This window comes from Ctenopharyngodon idella, chromosome 17, assembly GCF_019924925.1.
Source record: "Ctenopharyngodon idella isolate HZGC_01 chromosome 17, HZGC01, whole genome shotgun sequence".
Classification (NCBI taxonomy): Eukaryota; Metazoa; Chordata; class Actinopteri; order Cypriniformes; family Xenocyprididae; genus Ctenopharyngodon; species Ctenopharyngodon idella.
In genome coordinates, this window is record NC_067236.1 from 18,730,867 (window position 1) to 18,758,818 (window position 27,952).

The 27,952-nt window shown below is 39.1% G+C and overlaps 1 protein-coding gene across 15 annotated transcripts in view; it reads right to left on the bottom strand.

The window, feature by feature from the left end:
• LOC127499057 (ryanodine receptor 3) overlaps nucleotides 1-27,952 on the bottom strand; it is a 108,653-nt gene that overhangs the window by 21,399 nt on the left and 59,302 nt on the right. For 5 of the 15 annotated variants that reach the window (XM_051869156.1, XM_051869150.1, XM_051869148.1 and 2 more), the window contains 36 exons: nucleotides 27,763-27,895; nucleotides 26,462-26,565; nucleotides 26,141-26,276; nucleotides 25,577-25,763; nucleotides 25,393-25,501; nucleotides 25,187-25,307; nucleotides 24,812-24,981; nucleotides 24,131-24,351; nucleotides 22,183-22,273; nucleotides 21,770-21,910; nucleotides 21,328-21,491; nucleotides 21,161-21,239; nucleotides 18,644-18,733; nucleotides 18,434-18,571; nucleotides 18,207-18,269; nucleotides 17,117-17,192; nucleotides 16,913-17,039; nucleotides 16,720-16,835; nucleotides 16,554-16,621; nucleotides 16,190-16,311; nucleotides 15,601-15,650; nucleotides 15,455-15,515; nucleotides 14,492-14,730; nucleotides 13,914-13,995; nucleotides 12,701-12,831; nucleotides 12,145-12,459; nucleotides 10,651-10,891; nucleotides 10,269-10,356; nucleotides 10,074-10,166; nucleotides 6,509-6,679; nucleotides 6,365-6,424; nucleotides 6,146-6,280; nucleotides 5,610-5,722; nucleotides 2,292-2,388; nucleotides 335-444; nucleotides 146-197 (listed from right to left, as the gene is read on the bottom strand). In XM_051869156.1, coding sequence (XP_051725116.1) covers nucleotides 146-197; nucleotides 335-444; nucleotides 2,292-2,388; nucleotides 5,610-5,722; nucleotides 6,146-6,280; nucleotides 6,365-6,424; nucleotides 6,509-6,679; nucleotides 10,074-10,166; nucleotides 10,269-10,356; nucleotides 10,651-10,891; nucleotides 12,145-12,459; nucleotides 12,701-12,831; nucleotides 13,914-13,995; nucleotides 14,492-14,730; nucleotides 15,455-15,515; nucleotides 15,601-15,650; nucleotides 16,190-16,311; nucleotides 16,554-16,621; nucleotides 16,720-16,835; nucleotides 16,913-17,039; nucleotides 17,117-17,192; nucleotides 18,207-18,269; nucleotides 18,434-18,571; nucleotides 18,644-18,733; nucleotides 21,161-21,239; nucleotides 21,328-21,491; nucleotides 21,770-21,910; nucleotides 22,183-22,273; nucleotides 24,131-24,351; nucleotides 24,812-24,981; nucleotides 25,187-25,307; nucleotides 25,393-25,501; nucleotides 25,577-25,763; nucleotides 26,141-26,276; nucleotides 26,462-26,565; nucleotides 27,763-27,895 — 4,494 coding nt within the window. Of the gene's footprint in view, nucleotides 1-145; nucleotides 198-334; nucleotides 445-2,291; nucleotides 2,389-2,669; nucleotides 2,770-5,609; nucleotides 5,723-6,145; nucleotides 6,281-6,364; nucleotides 6,425-6,508; nucleotides 6,680-9,149; nucleotides 9,165-10,073; nucleotides 10,167-10,268; nucleotides 10,357-10,650; nucleotides 10,892-12,144; nucleotides 12,460-12,700; nucleotides 12,832-13,913; nucleotides 13,996-14,491; nucleotides 14,731-15,454; nucleotides 15,516-15,600; nucleotides 15,651-16,189; nucleotides 16,312-16,553; nucleotides 16,622-16,719; nucleotides 16,836-16,912; nucleotides 17,040-17,116; nucleotides 17,193-18,206; nucleotides 18,270-18,433; nucleotides 18,572-18,643; nucleotides 18,734-21,160; nucleotides 21,240-21,327; nucleotides 21,492-21,769; nucleotides 21,911-22,182; nucleotides 22,274-24,130; nucleotides 24,352-24,811; nucleotides 24,982-25,186; nucleotides 25,308-25,392; nucleotides 25,502-25,576; nucleotides 25,764-26,140; nucleotides 26,277-26,461; nucleotides 26,566-27,762; nucleotides 27,896-27,952 lie in introns of all 15 variants that reach the window. The other 10 variants (XM_051869147.1, XM_051869154.1, XM_051869149.1 and 7 more) reach the window with 4 other exon arrangements.

Sequence of the window (27,952 nt, forward strand, 5' to 3'; positions counted from 1 at the left end):
CATATGAATTGATTACATTTTATTTCTTCATATATATTCATTATATTGTATATTAATCGATTATACTGTATATTGGTTTATCTGATGATGTCATAAGCGGGGCAGAGTGATAATCTTCTCTGATGATGTAATGTGACACACACACCTTCGCCATCATGTCTGCGTATGCGATGTACAGCTGATCCTCCTCTAGAGAGCTGAACACACACACACACACACACACACACACAAATATTACACATGAATATGTTTCGGGGTCAGGAGACAGAAAATATCATCAACCTGATAGAAAAACAATGGAAGTGTGTGTGTGTGTGTGTGTGTGAGAGATCACCTGCGTTCTGTCAGAGCGTTGTGACTGAAGTGCAGGATGAGTTGATGAAGAGGGTCGGGCTGAGCGTCTGTGATCTCCTCCTCCTCTTCATCAGTCTTCGGCTGCGTCTTCTTCACACACACACACACACACACACACACACACACTCTTCAATCCTATTTCATATCACCTTCATAACTACAGTGATGTTCTCGTCTGTGGATCACTGTCTCTCAGCACATTATGATTGTTGAAAGAGAAATCTGATAAATGAATTATGATCATGTGCACAAAACACCATTACAGTAAAGTACCGTGATGATAACATGGTACAGATGGTGATACTATGGTACTTTATACTGTACACCATGACACTGACTGATTACATGATGGTACTTCAACAGCATCACACCACAGTACAGGGTTTGTGAACAAATTAATTAAAATCATAAAAATGACAAATTAACATATAAAAAAATAATAAAACCCTAATATTTAATTAAATAATCATAAAATTAAAATAAATAACACAAAAACAAATAAAATAAAATAATTAAATCATAAAAATGTTCAATTAAAATAAATTATTTAAAAACAAAAAAATTAAAATAAAACGAAAAATGTATTAAATCATAAAAATGTACAATTAAAGCAAATAACTAAAAAATTAAAATTAAAATAATTTTCAAACACATCATTTTAAAATAAGAACAATAAAAAAACTATTATAAATTAAATCATAAAGTAAAATTAAAATGAATAATTTTCAAATAAAAATAAAATAAAACAAATAATTAAATAATGTAAAATAAAATAAAAAACTAAAAACAATAAATAAATAAATCATTAAAACGTACAATTAAAATAATTTTAAGATAAAAACAATCAAAATAAAACACTTTCTAGTACTTCACTAACTACAAATGAAATTAAAATGAATAACTTTTTAATAAATTAAATAAAACACTAATAATTAAATCATAATGTAAAAAAAAAAAAAAAACATTTTCAAATAAAAGCAATCAAAATAAAATACTACTAATTAATTAAATCATAAAAAAGTATTAAATACTTTTTAAAATAAAAACAATGAAAATAAAATGCTTAATAAAAAATATTTAGTTTAGCTGCATGTCATGTGACCATTAACCCACATCAGAGAACCGCAAACATGCAAATGTGTTACTGAAATATTAACTCAAAATCTCAGGAAGACTTTGAGTAAATATTTGAGCTCAAAGTGGTTCGTCTGATGAAGATGTTTGTGAATCTCTGCTCTAGTACATGTGAATTCACCACGGTACTGTCGTTCATGCAGCAGTGAGTGTGTGTTCCTCACACACACGAGGAGAGTTAGTGATGTTCAGGTCAGCTGGTTTCAGTGGGTTAAGCAATAATGTGACTGAACATGACCATCATGCATCAGTGCAGGAAATCAAAGGAAACAGAAACACCACAGAGCGTTTCTGGACGGATTCCTCCATTCAGAGGAGCGTCTGCTGAGCGTCACTTAAAAGGAGTGGATTTCATTAGACACAAATTTGCATATGAGAGCAGGAGATGATGCCATCAGTAGACATTAGGTGTGTCCCAATTTATGTACCAAACTGTAGTATAAACAGTGAGAGAAGTGTAAAAATTCAATGAAGAATTAATGCACTTCAAATATAGCAGGATGATTAACCAAATGAACGAAGTGTGGAACGTTGGACGCTTCATGCACTTGACGATCACAGCTTTAATTACGTAGCGTATAACCTAAAAACAACCACAAAATAACCGTTTAAAACTCATACACTAGACGGTTGAGTACACAGTGTATAGTGTCCAGTGTAAGTGTTTAGGGTACAGTAGGACACAACTAATGCCACATTTAGTTTATTCAGCTGGATCTCACAGACACAAACTAAACGACACAGAACTCCCGTTTGGCTTTCACAGGGTCTAGTGTGGAAACCAGCGGCTCGAGGTTACTTACGGCCAGATCCTGCACTAGCTTCTCCTCAAACGAGTACATCTCTGCCTCTATCCAGAGCCGCTGGTATCCCGTGAGGAACAGGTTAATGGAGCGATGCCTGAGATGGGACAGGAGCAGGAGACAAGGTTAACAGGGCGAGGCTAGGGAAACAGGAAGTGCTGGAGGGTTAGTTAGTTAGTTCGTTAGTTAGGGTTCATCTGACGGGTCATCGTGTAGATGTGACACCAAAGATCTTAAATGTAAAAATAAAGTGTCTGTTAACAAAGTTGAACATCCCAGATGACCCGTCAGACAGTTAGTGCGAGTTACCGTCCAAACCATGGCTCAGAAACGGGGGTTTCAGAGAGCAGAGCAAGCGTTGTCTGAGCGTTACTTTACCGTTAGCACAGCGAGCAGACTGTCAGAGTCAGAACTCTCGAGAATTCTGCCCAGCCAAAAGTGTCGGTAGGAATTCAGGAAGTAATTATTAATTTTGTGCCTGAGAACAGGAACATGACGTGGAGAGGAAACAAGACACAAATCAATCCTACAAATCAAACAACTGATCTGAGTCACATTTACACACGAGGATTCACTGGATTATTAAAAATCATAATGGACACGTACTTCGGTTTAGAGTTGCAGAGCGACAGGACATAAAAGTGGCTGAACATATGAGATAAAACAACATTTGAACTGTACAAAATATATATTAATAATAATAATACATTTTTAACAATCCATTTTTTTTGCAAATTAAACATTTGCAAACTAAATATATTAAATAAATTAAACATTAAAGAAAAAAATATATATATATACACACAAAAGGGGCTGTATGTAAGAATCTCCATGTATTAATTGCTTTTTTTTATTGCCGTTGTGTGAACAGCTTGTGATGAAACTTAAAAAACATGACCTTCCCTGACTTCCTAGGTTGTCTATGAAAGCCTGTATTTTTATGTGAAGGACTCGGGATGTTTTTGCCGGGAAAATCAAAAGAATGTGGCGTTTACTCTCTTCCGTTCAACGACACATGAAACGAATGCTTATACAATGTTCAGGATAAAAATGCTGAGAGTCGTTCTGTACTGTAATGTCAATGTGTCGTGATTCATTCAAACAATAGTCTCAAAGTCAGATCTATATATAGTCTATAGTCTCAAACATACTCTATAATCAAATTATCATAACTGTGTCATTTTAATGACCTCATCTGGTTCAAACATATCCACATCACTATGATCAGATGCTTTCTGAACGGCTGTTTTCTCATTTTTGTTGTGTTTATTTTGTTATTGAGATGAAAGTGTGCAGAACATATTTACATATTCATCTAAACGTCGCTCTCAGCAGCATGGACGGCGTCGGGATGACCGTTAACAGTATATAACGCTGCAAAGGTATTTCACACTTCTTTTTACTTCTAAGCGAAGAACAGAAACAACTTTGTGTGATTATATCGGTATATATCAGTGAGTATATGCAACTGCAGTTCACTTAACGGCCACTGGTGTCGCTAAAAACAAGGGTTTCTGAATTCTACATACAGCCCCTTTAAAAAATGTTTACCACATATATTACATCTACAAAAAAATAAAATGTTATACACAAAAATAAATTATTCATATTACATAAAAAAAGAAACACTCATATATTTTAAAATCAATGGATTGAAGAGTTCTGTGTAGTAAAATAAAAAAGTAAACTTTGATTTTTTAAGGCAATCACACACACATATGGAGCTCAGCCTCTGCTCATGGTTTGGGTCTCAATGTGATGAACGATCAGAATCAAAGGAGTCAAAATGAGAGAATACAGACAAACAGAGACAGACAGACAGACGGACAAACAAACAAACAAAAAGACGGACAGACAAACAAACACAGACAGACGGACAGACAGACAGACAGACAGACAGACAGACAGACAGACAGATGGACAGACAGACAGACAGACAGACAGACAGACAGACACAGACAAACAGACAGACAGATAAACAGACAAACAAACAGACAGACAAACAAACAAACAGACAGATGGACAGACAGACAGACAGACAGACAGACAGACACAGACAAACAGACAGACAGACAGACAGACAGACAGACAAACAAACAGACAAACACAGACGGACAGACAAACAAACAGACAAACAGACAGACAAACAAACAGACAGACAGACAGACAGACAAACTGACAAACAAACAAACAAACAGACAAACAAACAGACAAACAAACAGACAAACAAACACAGCCGGACAGACAAAAACAGACAAACAAACTAACAAACAAACAGACAAACAGCCGGACAGACAGACAGACATACAAAAACAGACAAACAAACACAGACAGACAGACAGACAGACAAACAAACAAACAGACAGACAGACAGACAGACAGACAGACAAACACAGACAAACAGACAGACAAACAGATAGACAAACAGACAGACAGACAGACAAACAAACAGACAAACACAGCCAGAGTGACAAACAGACAGACAGACAAAAACAGACAAACAAACACAGACAGACAAACAAACAAACAGACAGAAAAACAGAGACGGACAGACAAAAACAAACAGACAGACAGACAAACAAACAGACAGATGGACAGACAGACAGACAGACAGACAGACAAACAAACACACACAGACAAACACACACAGACAAACAAACAGACAAACACAGACGGACAGACAAACAAACAGACAGACAGACAAACAAACACAGACGGACAGACAAACAAACAGACAGACAAACAAACAAACAGACAGACAGACAGACAAACAGACAGACAAACAGACAGACAAACAGACAAACAAACAAACAGACAAACAAACACAGCCGGACAGACAAAAACAGACAAACAAACTAACAAACAAACAAACAGACAAACAGAGCCGGACAGACAAACAGACAGACAGACAAAAACAGACAGACAAACAGACAGACAGACAGACAGACAGACAAACAAACAAACAGACAAACAAACAAACAAACAGATAGACAAACAAACAGACAGACAAACAAACACAGCCAGACAGACAAAAACAGACAAACAAACTAACAAACAAACAAACAGACAAACAGAGCCGGACAGACAAACAGACAGACAAACAAACACAGACAAACAGACAGACAGACAAACAGACAGACAGACAGACAGACAAACAAACAAACAAACAGACAAACACAGCCAGAGAGACAAACAGACGGACAGACAAAAACAGACAAACAAACACAGACAAACAAACAAACAGACAGAAAAACAGAGATGGACAGACAAAAACAAACAGACAGACAGACAGAGAGTCAGACAGTCACAGATTGTCACCTGGGCAGGTTGTACAGCGGTGCCATTCTGAAACACGCCACCACGGCTCGCTTCCGCTGCTTAGACAACAACTTCTGCCAAACACACTTCTTAGAGCGCAACGGCTGCTCAACCTAAACAGACATTACAGCGACCGTGAGTTTGTTCCGACATGAATATTTGAGGAAAACTTTCATCATACATTTCTTACACAATCTCCTTTTTTGACTTACACTGAATATTAATCTTCTAACACCTATGCATATTTATTTAATTTAGGAAATGCAAATCTAGTAACTGCTTCTATACCAGGGGTTCGTGAGTTGATGAAATGCTAACCGTGAACATGTGAGTGTGTTGTTAAATTATTTAAATATTAACTCAAAATCTTCAGGGAACTTTAAGGAAATATTTGATCTCAAAGGGGTTCGGCTGATGAAAAATGTTTGGGAATCACTGCTCTAAATATACAATATCCAAATGATAATAATCTCTGTATCTGTATGACATTTGATGGCATCGATCTGTGAGTGTGAGATGTTGTGACGTGACGTGACCTGCTCCAGGTGGAAAACAGCGGCCGAGATGCTCTGGATTCGCTCGATGCTTCTCTCCGGGTCTGGCGTTTCCTCCGTCTTCACCATCACGTCCTTATAAAGGTTGAGCTGCCACTGGACGGCTGGATCCTCCGACTGCGTGAGAACACGAGAGTCTCATTCAGCAGCGGCTGCTGATGTGTGTGTGTGTGTGTGTGTGTGTGTGTGTGACGGACTGACCTTCTCCTGCAGGTGCAGGTTCTGTCTGATGTGCTCCTTCACCTCCTCATCTGTGTCCTTCTAAACATCCAAACAAAAGCATCCCATCACAAACACGCAAACACACCTGTGACTTTTTACCCCTGACCCCAGTGACCCCCGTACCAGGCCGTATCGTGTCTTGGCCAGCAGGATGAGCTCCTGGTCGCCCGGCGTGCACATGTTCAGTCCGATGGGCAGCATCTTCTTCAGCGCCGCCACGATCAGAGACGTCTGGACGGAGTAGAAGTCCCCTCGACGCTTTTTGTGCTTCCGTTCCTGATCTTGACCTCCGGACTGACACACACACACACACACACACACACACACACACACACACACACACGTCAATACACACAGTCAAGAGATGCGAAAATAGATCAAAATCAAAATAGATTATACTTTACATAAAGAAAAAGAAGCTAATTTATTATGATCATTTAAAGAGTTTTTGCATTGTGACTATAATTTCATGAAAATTAATCTAATTTCCCCTCAAATCACATTACTGTATTGCAAAAAAAAATATATACATATAATAATTAAAATATAGATTTATATATAAATAATAATAAAATATATATTATAATATAAATATTACTTAAATGGTAATGCTTCTTATCTCCCTCCTAATCACATTACTGTAACGCAACAAATATAAATTAAGTAATTATTTAATGAATAATAAATATTACTTAAAATGTAAAGTAAGTTTGATTATGAAAATAATGGAAATGCCACAATGAAAAACATTTGAATGATCCTAAAAAAAACAGGCTTCATTTTCTTCATGCAAAATACAACTTGTTTTGAGTTTGTGAGATTCACTCGCCTGATACACGAATACTGATAAACCATTTAATACAACAAAACAAAACAAAACAAATGCTACAGAAATAATCCTCCTCAGAGACATCTGTACAAGCTTCTGCTGTGTGGATGAATATTCATAAACAATATTTAAAGAAGAAAACACTAACACACACACCAGAACGGCACAAACACCAGCGACGACAACATCTGACATGTGAGACACTGCGACAGATCAAACACGGACACACACACAAGACACGGATCGAACCGACAGGAGCCTTAAACTCTCATCATCATCATCATCATCATCACTGACACAAAACCACCTGACAGCTTACAGGAGTCAATCACACACTGCCGTTATTCTGCACTAAAACTATGAAAAAAAGGCTTTCGCTCATCGCAATGAAGCTGAAATAAAACTAAATAAAATATATACAACAGTTCTTTCTGGTTCTTGAATCTGATTGGCTGAGAGCCGTGCGATATTCTAGTGATAACAGCACTCTTACCTTTACACCGTTTGTATCACTCCGCTTGAAGCGACTGTCATGGTGGCCGGGCAAATCCACCATATTTTTTACAAATACTACACAAACTGTAGTTTTAAGAGTTTTTAGGCGAGAATGTAGTTGTTTAGACCTGAAATATGTGACTCATATTTAATCATAGTGCCTATTTTTGTTTTGACGCTTTCGTCGCTGTGAGTTTCAGGCCATCAGCGGCCGTTCAGTGCTCGTGTACCCGCCGAGAACAGCTTCATCTCGGCCGCTGGCTCTTATGTAGATAGTGATTAAACATGTAATTAATTTGGGGTATATCAAACGGGCAATCTTTGGTCTTAATAACCTATTATTTTTTCCAGAGCAAAACTATTTGGGTAAAGGGGAAAATTAAATTTCATAACTATATTTATGCTATATTTAACTTTAATTATATATTAGAGCGCTACTTTTGTGTGTTTGACTAAATTGTTTGCTTGCTTGTTTTAGCGCTATCATGGGAAATCCCCTTAACTTTTAAAAGGACAAAGATATCGCTTTCCTCTGCGGACATTCAAACTGATATATTATGGACATCGACCTGAAGAATGAATGCTATATCAGATGCAGGTAATACACTCGTTCAGTCGATCTCTCTCTCATAATACTCTACATAATACAATACGCTTCAATGAAGCGACTCAGCGTTGCTTCGTTACTAGTTCTAAAGTAACGTTTCAGAATTAGTAACGGATATTCGACTCAACTGTTAACTTGAGATTTGAATCCGTGGCGGAAGGAAGTAGTTCCTCACAAAAGAGGCTTTAAAGACACTCCGTTGTTATTTCTTATTTATTTACACACTTGTGCTGTCGAACTGTTGTATAAACGCAATATCACACGAGTAGCAATGCGATATAGCTGTATATCAGCACTGTGATTACCTGCGACCGAACCACAGCTGTGCTGATATACAGCTATATTGCACGGCTACTCGTGTGATATTACTCAATTTATATATATATATATATATAAACAACTTACAGCTAAATAGAAACATAAAAAAGCCCTAAAAACTAATAATAATGACAAAAGCACATAGCAAAATTACTGAAACTTTAACTACAATAAAAAAAACTGAAAATATAAAAATAAAAGCTAACTCTAAATATTGATAAATACTATAATAGCATATAAATAATACTAATATTGCACTGTATCAACCCGATCGCACTAATATTGTGTTTCTGCTGATGTTTAGAGACACAGAAGAGCTTCAGACTGACAGAAACAGAGACAGAAAGCAGAAAGAAGAAGAAACCAGGCAGAAGATCACAGCGACACACACGACCGTATCTCTACCAGAGGAACCGCAGTACTGATGAGGTCATGCAGATCGAGTACAGGCGTGGAGCTGAAGCACATGACAGACACACACACACACGTGTTTCAGCTCATGCACCAGACTGTACCTTGGGTAGGAATGACTGTGCATGAAGGAGAAAGACAGAACAAGCACAGGCAGTTAGAGAAGTACAGTTCACACAGGAAACGTCATGAAGATACTCAACTGATCATCAGATCACAGAGTCAATATTAACTGGCTGAACCAAATTAATTCAGTTTGATATTAATAGTATTTTCCATTTCCTGTGAGACTTATTTAATGATTTTGGTTATAAAAGTGATTTAATCAAAAGCTATATAAGTTCTGTTAATATAGCTTTGCATTGATAAATACATGCGTTTAGTCATCGATGTGTTTATGATGCAGCATTTGTTCTCCTGTGAAAACAAACCTAACAGTGATGAAACCGTGAAGGAGGTTTAATCAGGAGGATATTAGTATGTGATATTAGTGGGTAACGGCCGGTTTAGTGTGTGTTCATGAGGGGAACGAGCAGAAGATTAAAACTACTCAAATAAACGTGTGAGAATAAGAACAGACAGAGAAAGAGAGAGAGAGAGCAGCTTGTGTCTTTATCCTTCGCATTAAAGTCAACATGAGACACACGTTCACTTCTGTAATCAGGTTTCTGCTCACCAAGTCTGTGTTTATTTGATCAAAAATACAGTAAAAATAGTGAAATATTATTATAATGTAAATCAGCTGTTTTCTATGTGAATATATAGTAAAGTGTAATTTATTCCTGTGATCAAAGCTGAATTTTCAGCATCATTACTCCAGTCTTCAGTGTCACATGATCCTTCAGAAATCATTCTAATATGATGATTTGCTGCTCAAGAAACATTTATGATTATTATCAATGTTGAAAACAGTTTAATATTTTTTTTTTCAGGATTCTTTCAAAAAAGTTCAAAAGAACAACATTTATTTGGAACAGAATCTTTTGTAACATTATGAATGTCTTTACAGGGAAAGTTTTCACTTGTACCTTGGCCAGCTTGGTTTTACTGTCACCGGTGAGGAATGAGAGATTATTGATCTCGTTCTGAACAACAAAGTTCTGCTCCTCCCTCTTGAAGTTCTGCAGAGAGTGAAGATCTTCATCAGCTCTGTGGTTCTGGGACTGATTTAAATAACGCTTATCTTAATGTGATGTTACTGAGCCTCGTGAAGCTGCTCTTACGTGAGATTTACACCACAGGATGAAGATTTCTGCCACCATCCTGAAGAGCTCGTTAGAGTCGGCATCAGGTTCCTTCAGCCAGCGAGACCTGAAACCAGCCGACAGATCAGATGAACCGTTCATTACATCAGACACATCTACATTTACCATTAATCACTTTAAAATAAAAACTAATCAAAATAAAACACTGTGTAAATCAGAGAACCGTGAACATGCAAATGTGGTGTTGAATTATTGAAATATTAACTCAAAATCTCAGGGTGACTTTAGTAAATAAGTAAATATCTGAGCTCAAAAAGGATTCGCTGCATTACAGCGCTGGAGTCTGATGTCACGTGACTTTATCTGATGACATCAGTCACCAGTGTTTGTGCTCCGTCACCTGTTGTTGTCCACGTAGCGGATGAGCATGGGGTAGAAGGCGTACAGGTCTCTGCACAGCACCGCGAACTCATCCAGAATCAGAAGCTCCGCCTCCTGGGTGTCTGCCTTGCTGTCGGCCTTCAGAAGCTCCTCCTCCGACACCACCTTCACCGTCTTCTTCTTCAGCTTCTCCAGCGTGGGCAGGAAGTGAGTCTTCAGCAGGTCGGCCCGCGCCTTACTGATGATGGGCTGAGCGTACACTGAGACACACACACACACACACACACACACAAAAAAAAAAAACACAGTCCAGATTCACATACAGTTATTAGTCAGGGATTGTATCTGTATTATTTAGTATGCATGATTAAGGTTAGTTTGTTCATGTAGTGCAGATACTGTAACTCACTACAGGCACTAGAACACAACTGCAGTTTCTGAATGAGCTCTTTAAATAATAATGATTTTTTTAAGTTTGTGATTGTTATTTTAGTACGATTGATGTACTATTATAGTTTCTATTAATATTTATTTAATTTTGAGTAAGAATATTTTGGTTCAGTATTAATACAGTCAACTAATACTAAAAAACAAAAAAAAAAGATTTCTTGCAGACGCAACAGACGCAGACACAACATGCGCAGAAGCAGACGCAACAGAGGCAGGCACAACGGACACAAGACACGCAACCAATGCAGATGCAACACGCAACAGATGCAGACGCAGACAACATACGCAGACGCAACATACGCAGATGCAACAGATGCAAACGCAACATACGCAGATGCAACAGATGCAAACGCAACATACGCAGATGCAACAGATGCAAACGCAACACGCAGACGCAACAGATGCAGACACAACACAAAACAGATGCAGACGCACACGCAACAGACGCAGACACAACACACGCAGACGCAGCAGAAGCAGACGCAACAGAGGCAGGCGCAACGGACACAAGACACGCAACCGATGCAGATGCAACACGCAACAGATGCAGACTCAGACAACATACGCAGACGCAACATACGCAGATGCAACAGATGCAAACACAACACACGCAGACGCAGCAGAAGCAGACGCAACAGAGGAAAACACAACACACGCAGACGCAGCAGACACAACACACGCAGACACAACACATGCAACAGATGCAGACGCAACACACGCAGACACACACGCAACAGACGCAGACGCAACATGCACATGCAACAGACGCAGATGCAACATGCACACACAACAGACGCAGACAAAACAGACGCAACATACGCAGACGCAACAGACAGATGCAACACATGTCGATGCAACATGCAACACACACAGACACAACACGCAACAGACGCAAACACAACAGACGCAGACGCAATTTTAATTTTAGTTAACATTTCAGTAATTTTGTTGTGCTTTTGTCATTTTAATTATTATAATAAAGGTACACTATGTAACTTTTGGCTCTCTAGCGGAATTGAATTGTTTCTAAAAGCAGAAGTTCAGGAGATGAAGTCCTGCTCACCGGCGATGCGCTTCATCCAGGAGGCCTCGTCGATGCCCAGGTTACTGTTGAGGATCTTCAGGATGTTTCCCAGGACGAGGCTCAGGTGTTCGGAGGTGACGGTGGTGCTGCAGACGCCGGCGGGCCGGTTCTCCGGGCCTCGCTCCCACCAGTAGGACAGGTAGTTGCACAGCATGGGCAGCACCACCTCGATGACGTGTGGCATCTCTGTGTATCGAGCGCCAGACTCAGACATGTCATTAATGTCCTTCATCAGAGCGTCCAGACGAGGCATCTCAGGACACACGTCCTCCACGCTCTCCGGCATCCCTACAACTGACACACACACACACTCACTGCTGCAGCTTTACACAAATATACATGTTTATATTGCATGAATATCTAGCTGAACTGATGTGTCACACGTGTTTATTGGCTTTTGTCAAGTAACTTCAAATATGGCTCATCATCATCATCAATATTTACAGTTGTAACGTAAAAACTGCAATAAAAACAACAGATTTGCACCCGTGCCGTCACTGAATGAACCCTATAAGTGTGTTAGTGTGTCACTCACTGGCTCGTTCACGAGACGTCTTTGTGTTGAACACAGAGCAGGGGTTGTGTTTGTTGAGCTGCGGCTCGAGGAAGGCAACGGGCATCGCACCGGCTAGAGTCGCCAAACACTCGCCCAGCGCCGGGAGCTGCCTACAACACAGGCACAACAGACGCAGACACAACACACGCAGACGCAACACGCAGAAGCAACACACGCAGACGCAACAGATGCAGACGCAGACACAACACACGCAGGTGCAACACATGCAGACATAACACATACACGCAACAGATACAGATGCAACAGACGCAGGCAACACACGCAGATGCAACAGACACAACACACGCACATGCAACAGATGCAGATGCAACAGATGCAGACAGAACACGCAGATGAAATCAACGCAGACACAACAGATGCAGACGTAACAGTTGCAGACACAACATGCAGATGCAACAGACACAACAGACGCAGACACAACATGCACACGCAGATGCAATGGACACAGACGCAACAAAAGCAGACACAACAGATGAAAGACACAACACATGAAGAAGCAGATGCAACAGACGCAGACGCAGCAAATGCACACACAACAGATGCAGATGCAACAGACGCAGAAGAAGCAGATGCAACAGACACAACACACGCACATGCAACAGATGCAGATGCAACAGACGCAGACAGAACACGCAGATGAAATCGACACAGACACAACAGATGCAGACACAACACGCAGATGCAACAGACGCAACAGATGAAAGACACAACACATGCAGAAGCAGATGCAACAGACGCAGACGCAGCAAATGCACACACAACAGATGCGGATGCAACAGACACAGACGCAACAGACACGCACACATAACAGATGCAGACGCAACACGCAGACGAAACAGACGCAGACGCAACACACACAAAACAGACGCAGACGCAACACATGCAAACGCAACATGTAACATGCACACAACACACGTAACACACACACAACAAGCACACACACAACACATGCACACACATACAATACACGGACGCACACACAATAAACACGCAAGCAACACACATACACACCAACAACACACAGACGCACACAACAGACACGTGCACACACAACACGCACACAAACAATACATGGACACGCACACAGACACAACAAACACACATACAGTACACAGCATAAGAGCATGTCAAACATCAGCTTCAGGTAAAGAAGGCTCTGGGATCCGCTCACCGCTCCACATAGATGTTTTTTCCAGTCCCCAGAGCGTATAAACTGGTCAGGACTCGATAACACGACACCTGCACATCATCCACTGAGAAAAACAGCCAGAAAATACAACCATTAGAGTTCACAGAGTTTAATCACAGAAAAATGATTACAGGGCCATTCAAAGTTTGTAATAATTTTTATTTACTTAACATTACATTATATTACATTCACTCTTCAGAGCAACTCCAACTTAACCAGAATTAAATTGCAGTGTAAGTACTGACAATATTTTTAATAATTTTAATAATATTTTTGAATTATAAAATTTTAATTTATTAATATAATTGTATTACTACAATTTTATAAATATTTTATTCTGCGTCATCTACAACAGCAGCCTAAAGCTATGCAGCAGTGACATCAGCTGAAAAGTAAAGATGGATTTTTAAGGATTTTTAAAGCTTTTTTTTCTTTATAATAACATCATAAATCATTCAATAAGAGCAGGAACATGAATTTAGCAAGTAAACAGAGTCAGCGTGAGCTCAACATGTGAAAAAATCTCCCTTTGGACTTGACGTGGGCATTAAGCGACTCACACAGCAGGTCGCAGCCGAACTGATGTTCAGTGATGTGTTCGAACAGCGCGGTCAGGATGGGCAGCAGAGCCGCGGTCGTGTAGTTGATGTTCTGCGAGACGCCCTTCATCTGGCTGCGCGAGTGAGTGAACTTGCCCAGCTTCAGGTTCTCCAAGGTCTTCTCCAGATCCTCAGCTGCGTTCTCGAAGAACGTCCTCAAACCAGCTTTGACCAGCTCGGATCCGGACTTCATCACGGTCCTGCGAGAGAAACCATCCTACAGCGTCACCGCATCAGATCTGCTAATGCACTTACATCACAATAAGAAAAGTAGTCAAAAGTTTAGACAAAATTCAAAATGTAACATTTAACTTCTGCAAAGAAGTGGAAAAATATGTTCAAATATTCCATTTAATGTCAAAGAACTCAACATAAACATAAGTTATAAATCAATCAATCTGTATTTTTCTGTCGCTCGAGATGTAGTAAGATACTTTTTTCTGTTTGGATGTAGTAAAATACAGATATATCATGCATTTTCTTCTGTCACTGGTCATTATTCTAACCTTGAAATCATAGTTAGGCATAAAACATTGTCATAAATGTGGGAAAAAATATATATAAAGTCATACAAGTTAAAAAATAAGCGGGCCCAGCATAGAACCCTGAGGTACTCATCTAATAATAGGAGCTGAGGATGAGGAAAACTTAGCCAAAGCTACAGAGAAAGTCCTGTCTTTAAGATAAGAACTAAACCCTTGACGCCGACCCAATGTTTTAGACTCCAAAGAAGGATACTATCATTCACAGTATCAAAGGCAGCGGTAAGATCTAGTAAACTAAGTCAGCTGTTTGACACCTTCAGCAAAGCCGACTCAGTATGATGTCCCAGAGCAAAACAGGCACTATTTTTGGAATCAGCACCCCAAAATGAGTAAGAACCATGAAATATAATGCAGGGCGGTGCAATGGAAGGAGCCATACCTGGTGTCCAGTGTGTGTGCGAGGATGTGCAGACAGCTGACCATAGTGGTGGAGTCACTTCCTGCAAACACACACCAGAAATCGCTGAAAACCACCAACTCAATGAACATCACAGAGACACAGAGAGAAAGACACGGTGATCTTACCAAACAGAGAGATCCTGTGTCTAACCAGAGCAGCCAGCTTACAGAACAGACTAGAGCAGAGCAGCAGGAAGTGAAGGAGACAGTGAGAGGAAGAAGAAACGGAAGCTTAAACAGGTGAAGAGCGAAGAATCACTGCTGATTGAGTTATCAGGCTCATTAGCCACTAAAATACTCATCACAATAAAAAAAAATAAAATAAAATAAAAAAAAAGGTAATTGTGACTTTTTGTCTCACAATTCTGAGTTTATATGTATAGTAAAAATGAGAATTGCGAGACAAACTCGGAATTGCGAGCAATGAGGTCGGAGTTGAAAAAAAAAAACAAATGAGAAAAAGTCAGAATTGCAAGATATAAACTTGGAAGTGAAAGTTATAAAGTCCAAATTGTGAGATATTTTTGAGAAATGATCCGAGTTAATGAGAAAAAGTTCTGAGAAAATTTGTGAGAAACAAGCTTCCATATAAACCATATAAACGTGCTGCGAACAGATTTATAAACGAGGTGTCACGATCAAAGAAGTAATTAAACATTTTACTATCAGATACATATTTACATAATCAATTATGGGACATAAGATGCTCCATCACCTGGTGACCATCTCTTTCTCCTTGTTAGACGCGTATCCGCTGCTGCTCAGATTCTTAGTGGGCGACGACAGGAAGTAGAGCGAGTGATTTTTAAAGTACTGGTCTATGAGGGGGAGGAGCACCTACAGGAAGTACAAAAGGTAAACAGAAAATTAAACACAGTATATATATATATAGAGGTGAAAGAGAACTTAGTTTAGTACTCGCACGCTGTGTGACAGGCTTTTAGTGTGAAAAGCGCATGTCAGAACAGCGTGTGAGTAAAAAGTTTAACTGGCAAGGCTTTAAAACATGCAAATAAACATTTTCATGATGGAGAAGAACTGCAATGTCATGTGAGCGTAACCCCACTGCACTTTCAAACCTTAGCAAAGAACTTGATCTCCTGTTCATGTGGTGACCTGTCGTTCTTTCCACTGGCCGCCATCGCCTCTGAAACCAGCGAGAGTGTGACGGTTAGTTCATGATCTAAAGAGAACCTGTGACAGAATGAGTGTGTGGAGAATCTCATGACTTCAGAAGAAACCGACCGAGGTGAGCGATGAACTCCTGCGCGGAGTCAACGTATTTCAGCAGCTTCTTCAGAAACTTATATGCGAAGCGTTTCTCCATGGAGGAAGAGTCCTGCTCCATGTCCTTCAGACCCCTGGAAGGAAACACAGCGGCACCGTTACACTCAGTCCTCACGCGAGCACACGCGTGTAAAAGCGCACACGTCTGCACCTGCTGATGGAGTATCCGTTGATCTGGAGGTAGCGGAAGAGATCTTGCGCTCTCTCCCGGTCCTTGGCTTTCTCTTTGGCTGTGAGCGTGTCGTACGGCACCAGCAGCGGATGCGTTCCACCTGCACCTGAGAACACACGTCACATGTCACGCATGACCTTCACACGCCACAATCACTCAGAGCTGAAGACAAGAGGGACAAACCTCTGGTTCCCAGATCACTCTTCTTCTTCTTGGCCCAGATGTTGTGATAGTTTTCAGCCACCACCTCAACCATCGCCTGAAGAACAGACAAACAAAATTCTAAAGTTATATATATATATATATATATATATAATTAATTTATTTATTTATACATGCTTTAAATATAAATATATATCATTTATTGAATATAGATTAAATATATTAAATATTATGAATGAAATATTATTATTATTGATTAATAAATGCTGTAAAAAATATATCGCTCATTCTTAGGTAATGAATAAATTTATGTTAATGAATATTTTCAACATTTATTACTACACTTTTTAAATAAAAAATGCATCTGGTAGCAAATGTTTATTTTATTTATTTAACTGATATTAACAAAGATTAATAAATTCTGTAACAATATATCAGGTAATGCATGAATTAATGTTATACATAAAGTAATTAATAATTTTAATATTTATTAATGCATTCTTTCAATTAAATTGTGCATCTGGTAACATTAGCTACAATTGTTTATTTTTATTAAATAGCAAAGATGAATAAATGCTTTAAATATATATCGCTCATTGTTTGGTAATGTATAAATTAATGTTGACAAATAATTTCAACATTTATTTATTAATGCATTTTTTATCAAAAACTGTATATAGTAACATTAGTTAAAATTGTTTAATAATTTTATTAACTAACATTAACAAACATGAATAAATTATGTAAATAATATATTGCCCATTGTTTGGTAATGCATTAATGTTAACAAATAAATAAATTAATGATATATTAATTTAAACATTTATTAATGCATTATTTTAATGAAATTTTGTATCTGGTAACATTAGTTAAAATTGTTTAGTAATTTTATTAACTAACATTAACAAACATGAATAAATTATGTAAATAATATATTGCTCATTGTTAGGTAATGCATAAATTAATGTTAATAATACCTTATTATACAGTGTTACCCAGTAAAATTACTGTAACATGTCAGTGCATTTTTTAATTCAAATTTTAGTTAACCATAAATTCCAGCTGTTCAACACAAATCTACAGATGTTCGTGGCTGATTTGCGTGCGTCACCTGCATTTCTCTGGACAGCTGGACGCTGCTCATGTCCAGTGGATTTGGATTAAAGCCATTACCCTGAAAACACACAATAACAAACACTACGTCACGGACATGAACCAGTGAAATCAGTATTGAATCTGATATGACTCTTCTGTATTATCGAATTGACCTATGATCTTATTTGAGGCTGCTGGACTGTTACTGATTAAATCATTGCAAACGATTAAACACAAAGACACCTGAGAGGCCTGGGAGATCCGCCGCATCTCTCTCTGCTGAAACATGGTTTCTCCTTCTTTGGTTCGGTCGATGCTCCAGCCCATCGCTAACATGCTCTTCAGGGACTCGCGCACCGTCCAGCGGTAAACCTCCTTCTCCTGCGGGCAGAAACACTCACACTAAGAGTCAAAGATCACATGACGCTGGATGTTCTGAGGGCTGTTTTGTACCTTCTCCGTGAGCGATTTGTAGGATCTCAGCATTGGGTGAGTTTTTGCTTTTTCATCAACGGTTTCTCCGTGTTTCCAGCCCAGAAGCACCTGAACACAATGAAAACATCTTTCTTTTGTTTAGTGTGTTCTCTATGCATTTCTACAGCACTTTATTCAATACAGATTGATTCAAAACGGCTTCACAGTGATAAATAGGAAAATAACAGTGTTAATGCTGCAAAATTCATCAGTTATGACACAAACTCAATTTCAGCTGTAAAGCAGCTCTGTAGAAAACAATACTGTTATTATTCAGATCAAGTTTTGTTCTCATCTGAGAGTGTCAGAGCAGATAAATCATCAAAATAAAGAGAGTTTTAGCATAAAACATGAACAAATATCTGCCAATGGGGTCAGAAAAATAAACTTTTAACACACTGATAGATATCAGTTCTTGTTTAAAGCATAAACTCACTTAATTTTCATTGCGCTCGTTACTCGTGCGATATTGCGCTCCTTACTCGTGCCATACTGCGCTCGTTACTCGTGCGATATTGCGCCCGTTACTCGTGCGATACTGTGCTCGTTACTCGTGTGATATTGCGCCGTTACTCGTGTGATATTGTGCTCCTTACTCGTGCCATACTGCGCTCGTTACTCGTGCGATATTGCGCCCGTTACTCGTGCGATACTGTGCTCGTTACTCGTGTGATATTGCGCTCCTTACTCGTGCCATACTGCGCTCGTTACTCGTGCGATATTGCGCCCGTTACTCGTGCGATACTGTGCTCGTTACTCGTGTGATATTGCGCCCGTTACTCGTGTGATATTGTGCTCCTTACTCGTGCCATACTGTGCTCGTTACTCGTGCGATATTGTGCTCGTTACTCGTGCGATACTGCGCTCGTTACTCGTGCGATATTGTGCTCGTTACTCGTGTGATATTGTGCTCCTTACTCGTGCCATACTGTGCTCGTTACTCGTGCGATATTGTGCTCGTTACTCGTGCGATACTGCACTCGTTACTCATGCGATATTGTGCTCATTACTCGTGCGATATTGTGCTCGTTACTCGTGCGATATTGTGCTCGTTACTCGTGCCATACTGCGCTCGTTACTCGTGCGATATTGTGGCCGTTACTCGTGCGATATTGCGCTCGTTACTCGTGTGATATTGCGCTTGTTACTCGTGCCATATTGAGCTCGTTACTCGTGCCATACTGCGCTTGTTACTCGTGCGATATTGTGCTCGTTACTCGTGCGATATTGTGCTCGTTACTCGTGCCATACTGCGCTCGTTACTCGTGCGATATTGCGCTCGTTACTCGTGCCATATTGCGCTCGTTACTCGTGCGATATTGCGCTCGTTACTCGTGCCATATTGCGCTCGTTACTCGTGCCATATTGCGCTCGTTACTCGTGCGATATTGTGCTCGTTACTCGTGCCATATTGCGCTCGTTACTCGTGCGATATTGTGCTCGTTACTCGTGCGATATTGCGCTCGTTACTCGTGCCATATTGCGCTCGTTACTCGTGCGATATTGTGCTCGTTACTCGTGCCATATTGCGCTCGTTACTCGTGCCATATCGCGCTCGTTACTCGTGCGATATTGTGGCCGTTACTCGTGCGATATTGCGCTCGTTACTCGTGTGATATTGCGCTCGTTACTCGTGCCATATTGAGCTCGTTACTCGTGCCATACTGCGCTCGTTACTCGTGCGATATTGTGCTCGTTACTCGTGCGATATTGTGCTCGTTACTCGTGCGTTACTGCACTCGTTACTCGTGTGATATTGCGCCCGTTACTCGTGTCATATTGTGCTCGTTACTCGTGCCATACTGCGCTCGTTACTCGTGCGATATTGCGCTCGTTACTCGTGTGATATTGCGCTCGTTACTCGTGCCATATTGAGCTCGTTACTCGTGCCATACTGCGCTCGTTACTCGTGCGATATTGTGCTCGTTACTCGTGCGATATTGTGCTCGTTACTCGTGCGTTACTGCACTCGTTACTCGTGTGATATTGCGCCCGTTACTCGTGTCATATTGTGCTCGTTACTCGTGCCATACTGCGCTCGTTACTCGTGTGATATTGCGCTTGTTACTCGTGCGATATTGCGCCCGTTACTCGTGCCATACTGCGCTCGTTACTCGTGCGATATTGCGCCCATTACTCGTGAGATATTGCGCCCGTTACTCGTGTCATACTGCGCTCGTTACTCGTGCGATATTGCGCTCGTTACTCGTGCGTTATTGCGCCCGTTACTCGTGCGATATTGCGCCCGTTACTTGTGCGATATTGCGCCCGTTACTCGTGCGATACGGTGTCATCAATCAACTGTAGGAAATGTGTGTTAAATTAACTATTAAATCGACAGCCCTAATTTGTATCTTAAATATATGACAATCCTGAGAAAAAAAGTCAGGATTGTGAGATAAAAAGTCACAATTATCTTTTTTATTTTTTTTCTGTCACGGAAACGAGCTTCCACAGTCTGACGCAGTGTAATATGTCAGAGTCTGAATTCCTCACCTTCTCAGCAGCCCATTTCTCATGGGAATGTTCTGCATATTTGTTTGCGATGAACTCCAGCTTCTCAGGGAGGCAGATGCTGCGAGAGGAAACGGAGAGAGTCAGTCGTCTCAGACAGTCGCATGTGACGATGAGTTTTTCCTGCAGATAATCTCAAACACACGTACTTGGCTGTGTTTATGGGTCTGGGGTCGAAGTTTCCCTGCGTGTCCACAGACACCTGCTTCTCCAGCATGGTGCTGAGCGTCGAGTCGATGTAGTCGGGCGGAAGAGCTCCGGCGATAGCGCTCAGGCACGGCATGGCCATCTTAAACAGATCCTGTTCGTACTTCTACGAGCAAACATTCACAGTGTGAAAAGAAGTCTCTTCTGCTCAACAAGGCTGCATTTATTTGATCAAAAATACAGTTATTGGACCAATATTTGGTGACAATATAGCTTAATGAGAGATTTACAAGCAATTTTTAACACCAAATTAGGTTCAGCACAAGGGTTAAATGTTTCCTTGTCACATTAAAATGATCAATTACTTTAAAAAAAAACAAAATCTCCTGACCACCAACTTTTGAATGGTATTGTACAGCCACATAATGAGCCAGCATGCATCACCTTCTGAGACAGAGAGTCAAAGATTCCCCAGAAGATCTTCTTGGTGAGCAGAAGCTCCTCTTCAGACGCCAGACCGTAACTGCCCCATCCGGACGGCAGGCAGTAATACTTCCAGTTCTGCTCGTAATGATTCGTCAGCAGCTGCGACACACACAATCATCCTCATATAACAACACTTGATCTAATGAAGCTTTTACAGAAACATACTCTTTAAAAACACAGTTTCTGCTCATCAAAAGAGTCAAATACGGCATGATGAATGTGGGAGTGACTCAAACAGAAGAGGTGGAGTCAAGCTACAGATAAGTGAGGGAAATAAACCTGAGATGTGGTGAAGAAAACTCAAATCTACAGAGACAGTGCCGTGATGAAAGTATAAACACAATCTCTGTCAATTATCAGATGCTGTTTACCTTCAGAGGCATCTTACAGTATTCAGACAGCAACGGCACGTCAAACACCAGCCGACGCAGAAGATGCTGCAGCATGGAGGGTCTGAGGTACCTGGAACAGGTTAAATCAACACAAACTCAGCTAGTCTGCTGCTTATGAACCGCTTTCAGAACGACAATGATGCTCTATGACTGGAGCATGCTGGTTAAACTGGATATTGCTGCTGATTCCACCTAAAACCTTGGTGCTGTTCACACCAAGAACCATAACTACAGCGATAACTATTGTGATAACTAAAATGATAACTATAGCAAAATTTCAATAACTATAACGAGAACTATAGCAAAATTACAATAACTATAAAAAAAACTACAATAACAATGATAACTATAGCGATAACTAATTATAACAATAACTATAATGAAACTTTAACGATAACTATAGTGATAACTATAATTATAACAATAACTATAATAAAACTACAATGATAACTATAACTATAACAATAACTATAATTATAACTAACTATACTGAAACTACAATCATTCTAACAATAACTAAATCGATAACTATAATTATAATTATAACAATAACTATAATGAAACTATAATGATAACTATGATAACTATAGCGATAGCAATTATAACAATAACTATAACGAAACTTTAACGATAACTATAGCGATAACTATAGCGATAACTATAATTATAACAATAACTATAATAAAACTACAATGATAACTATAACGAAACTTTAACGATAACTATAGCGATAACTATAATTATAACAATAACTATAATAAAACTACAATAACTATAACGAAATTTTAACGATAACTATAACGATAACAATAACTATAATAAAACTACAATAACTAACTATAATGAAACTTTAACGATAACTATAACGATAACTATAGCGATAACTATAATTATAACAATAACTATAATAAAACTACAATGATAACTATAACAATAACTATAATTATAACTATACTGAAACTACAATCATTCTAACAATAACTAAATCGATAACTATAATTATAATTATAAAAATAACTATAATGAAACTATAATGATAACTATGATAACTATAGCGATAACAATTATAACAATAACTATAACGAAACTACAATGATAACTATAACAAAACTTTAACGATAACTATAACGATAACTATAATTATAACAATAACTATAATAAAACTACAATAACTATAATGAAACTTTAATGATGACTATAACGATAACTATAGCGATAACTATAGCGATAACTTTAATTATAACAATAACTATAATAAAACTACAATAACTATAACGAAATTTTAACGATAACTATAACGATAACTATAACGATAACAATAACTATAATAAAACTACAATAACTAACTATAATGAAACTTTAACGATAACTATAGCGATAACTATAATTATAACAATAACTATAATAAAACTACAATGATAACTATAGCAATAACTATAATTATAACTAACTATAATGAAACTACAATCATTATAACGATAACTATATCTATAATAAAATTATAACGATTACAATAACGAAACTACAATGATTAACTATAACAAATCAATAATGATAACTATAGTGATAACTATAATAATATCTTTAGCAATAACTATAATGAAATTACAGTTTTGTCGTCTGTCGCTTTAAATGCTGGAGCTCTTTAAAGCAGGATGGACTCTGATTGGCTGTCAATATTTTTATCGTTCATCAGCTGGAGAAAAATCGCTCTGAAAGTGATTCCAGCGATATCGTTATTCTGCCATAGTTGCAGTCGGCTACTCTCTTAGACTTACTCCCTAAAATATGGATATAGTTATGGTTCTTGGTGTGAATGGGCCTTGAATTAAGGGATCCAGTACAGTCAGCCGGTCACAAAATAAACCCTGATCAGCAGCTCAGAGAGGTTCACTTCACAGTAACGAGCAGCTTGTACAGTACACACTTGCAGACGGCCAGTAAGCACTCCTCGATGGCGTCCCGCTGGGCTTTTGTGAGCGAGCAGCCCTTGGACAGGCGGTAGATGGTGTAGAGCGTGGAGTCGATGAGTGCGGCGTGATGCTCCGTGCCGGAGAAGTGCGGAGCGCAGCGGCTGAGCAGAGGCAACATGGCCGAACCGATGTACCTGTTCATGGCCAGAGCCGTTTCAGTGGTCCGCAAAGCCTCCTGGGAATGAACAGATGAGATGACTCTGTAAATGATTCAGGATCTTTTCTTCATCATGTTGTTTGAATCAGATGGTGTTTCGCTAACATTACCATCAACTTACAAAAACGTTATTTCTGAATGTTCTATGAATGTTAAAAACATCCAGTTTTTTTGAAGTATTGAAGTAGAAATTGAAGTAGTTTCATAATTGACGAATTTTACAACATTAACATTGTTATTTTCCTGTTTTATTGCTGTGAAGCTGCTTCTTGCAATAAACCCTGTGATCGTGAAGTTTCCCAGAGTGCACGGCTAATTTAGGAGGATAAGAGAGTGATCCCTTAAACTGCCAGCATTAGTGTTTTGAGCTCAAACACGATCTGTACAGCAATCATTAACTACAGAGAGCTGCTGGTGAGACAGAGAGGCTCATGGGATCTGTGTGTTCTGTATATGAGCGGGTTAAAGCGTGACTGACCGTGTCCAGCGAGGCGGCGGCTCTCAGGTCCGGCAGGAATCCCACCTCTAACAGATGCAGGAGGAAGCTCTGGTCCTCGATGCCGTAGACGCGGTCCAGAAACAGCACCATGGGGGCCTTGTGGTCCGGACAGAAGGTGGCCGACACGTCCGGCTCCGTGACGCTGCCGTCTGACAGACAGAGACAGATGTGTGAGATCCACCAATAACAAACCACAACCGTCCAATCAAATCTGCACAAACAAAATCAAGTCCCGCCCTACATTTGTTCTTGTTTGCGAAGCAGTTTCACTCGGATTTACGACACAATACTGGACTTTAAGCTGGAAGAACTTGAAGAAGGACAAAGTAAGAATTGTGAGAAAGAGTTCGGCACCTTTATTGACCATGGGCATTTTGAGAGGGATGCTGATGATGCCGACCAGATCCTCTGTGGGAACGAGAGAGCGCAGGATGGCACGGATCCTCAGAGCTTCACCTTTACCCTTATTGATCAGCTGAGAGACGAGATCAAGATCACATGATCAATCATCTGTCTGTCTGTCCGTCTGTCTGTGAGCTGAATGTGTCAGTGAGACTCACGTGCATCTCTGGAGCGCAGCGGCCCAGCAGATCGATCAGAGCCGAGTAGAACGACAGAATGGCGTTTCCCATGTGAAGAACCTCCTCTTCCTCATCGCCGTCAGTGGAGCTGGAGCAGAGAGAGATGAAGTGTGTGTGTGTGTGTGTGTGTGTGTGTGTAAGAGTGTGTGTGAGTGTGTCTTACACGTCTGAAGCGTGAGCCGGGCCTGTGCTGGGCAGATCTAGCGCCGGGTTCTCTGAGATCTTGATGGCCTCCTTCATGGCCGCCAGCAGCCCGTTTCCTCCCTCTCCTCGCAGGGCGGGGCCAAAACACTCCGGCCGACGAATCAGGAGCTTCACCACAACGCTGGAGTTTTCCTCCACACTCTCACCTGAACAGAGATGATTAAACATATTCAGATTTGCACATTTAACTCGCACATACACTGGCGAATCATCATATTAGAATGATTTCTGAAGGATCATGTGACACTGAAGACTGGAGTAATGATGCTGAAAATTCAGCTTTGATCACAGGAATAAATTACACTTTACTATATATTCACATAGAAAACAGCTGATTTACATTATAATAATATTTCACAATTTTTACTGTATTTTTGATCAAATAAACACAGCTTTGGTGAGCAGAAGAGACTCAAAAACATTAAAAAAATCTTAATTATTACACCGTTTGACCGCCAGTGTAAAGCAGCGTTTCCGTCCCACGTGTTCAAGAAAAACAGAATCTGAGTGTGTGTTTATTCACCGTTGACAAACACTGCGAATCTCAGGAAGGACAGGTAACGCTCGCCCTCGATAGGGTTCCAGCCGATGTCAGGATATCCTTTGGCCAAGAGCATCGGACAGCTCTGCAGACCGCAGCCGGCCAGATACGTCACGACCTGCACATGCAAACACATCACCACACGACAGCAGCTCAATTAATTGAGCAGGTTAATGAGAAAACAGTTATCGGTTATAGAAACACCATAATTCCAGGATGTAACCAAAATGTTCACTATCGAGGGAGCAGATGTGAAGGGAACAGCCATCTTGATGACATCAGTGGTTGGGACTGTGAACACACCTTGTCCAGGTCGGGCTCCTCCAGCGCGAGCGCCAGGCCGTTGTTGTCCATCACTGATGAAGCCGCCACATCTAGAGGAGTGGATCCTCTCATGGACGGAGACGCTGTCGACACAAACACACAAACTCACATGGACTACACAGGAAACGCAAACCAATCAGTCAATCAGAAAAACGTCAAATGTAACTAATCTTAAAATAAAAATAAAAAAAAAACTTACTAATATTGAATGAAATCATAAAAATGTGCAATTAAAAAAAAAACAAAACAAAAAAAAAAAACTTACTAATATTGAATTAAATCATAAAAATGTCAAATGTAAATAATTTTAAAATAAAAACAAATCAAAATAAAAAATTAATGAAATCCTAAACATACAAAATTAAAATTCATAAATTTTAAAATAAAAACAAATCAAAAAACTAATAATGAATTTAATAATAAAAATGTAATAAATAATTTTAAAATAAAAACAAATCAAAATAAAAAAATACTAATTAATGAAATCCTAAACACACAAAATTAAAATAAATAAATAATTTAAAAATAAAAACAAATCAAAATAAAACACTAATTATTTAAATCATAAAAAACGTAAAATTAAAATAATTAAAAAAATAAATTAAAATAAATCACTAATAATGAATTAAATCGTAAAAATTTACAATTAACACAAATAATTTAAAAAACAAAATTAAAAAATAATAAAATCATATAATTAATTAAATAATAAAAATAAACGATTTAAATTAAAATAATTTTAAAATACAAAATCTAAATAAATACTAATCAATTAAATCATAAAAATGTAAAATTCAAATAAATAAATACTTTTAAAAATAAAAATAATCAAAGTAAAACACTTCTAAATAATTTAATCATAAAAATAAATCATTTTAAAATAAAAACAAACTAAATTAAATTTTGGAAATAATTTTTTAAAAACAATCAAAACAAAACTCTTGCTAAAAAAGATGAAATATTTTTTTAGCTGCATGTCATGTGACTATGAACGTGAATGTGGAAATTACTGAAATATTAGCTTAAAAATGTATTTTAGCTCAAAGGGGTTCAGCTGATGAAAAAGTTTGGGAATGGCTGTGTTCATCAGGAGACACACACACACACACACACACACACACACACACACACACACACTCACTCCAGCAGAGGGCAGTATGGACCGCTGAAAACACACACATTATCTCAACACGCTCTGATCAAATAACTCATCTGCTCATATAGAGCTGTGATTCTTCCACCCGGTCATCAGCTCTCTGCTTCACCCTGACGTCACTCACCCAATCCCACGCTGCTGTTCTCCAGCAGGTAGCTCAGGTGATCGAACATGGCCTTCTGGTTCTGGCGGCTGATGCGACAGAAGTAACACAGGAACCGACAGCAGCTCGCCACCATCTTGGGAAACGCGATCTCCTGTTCCAGAAGGAACACAGAAGATCTCTACAGTAACTTCATTGATCCGCTGAGGGT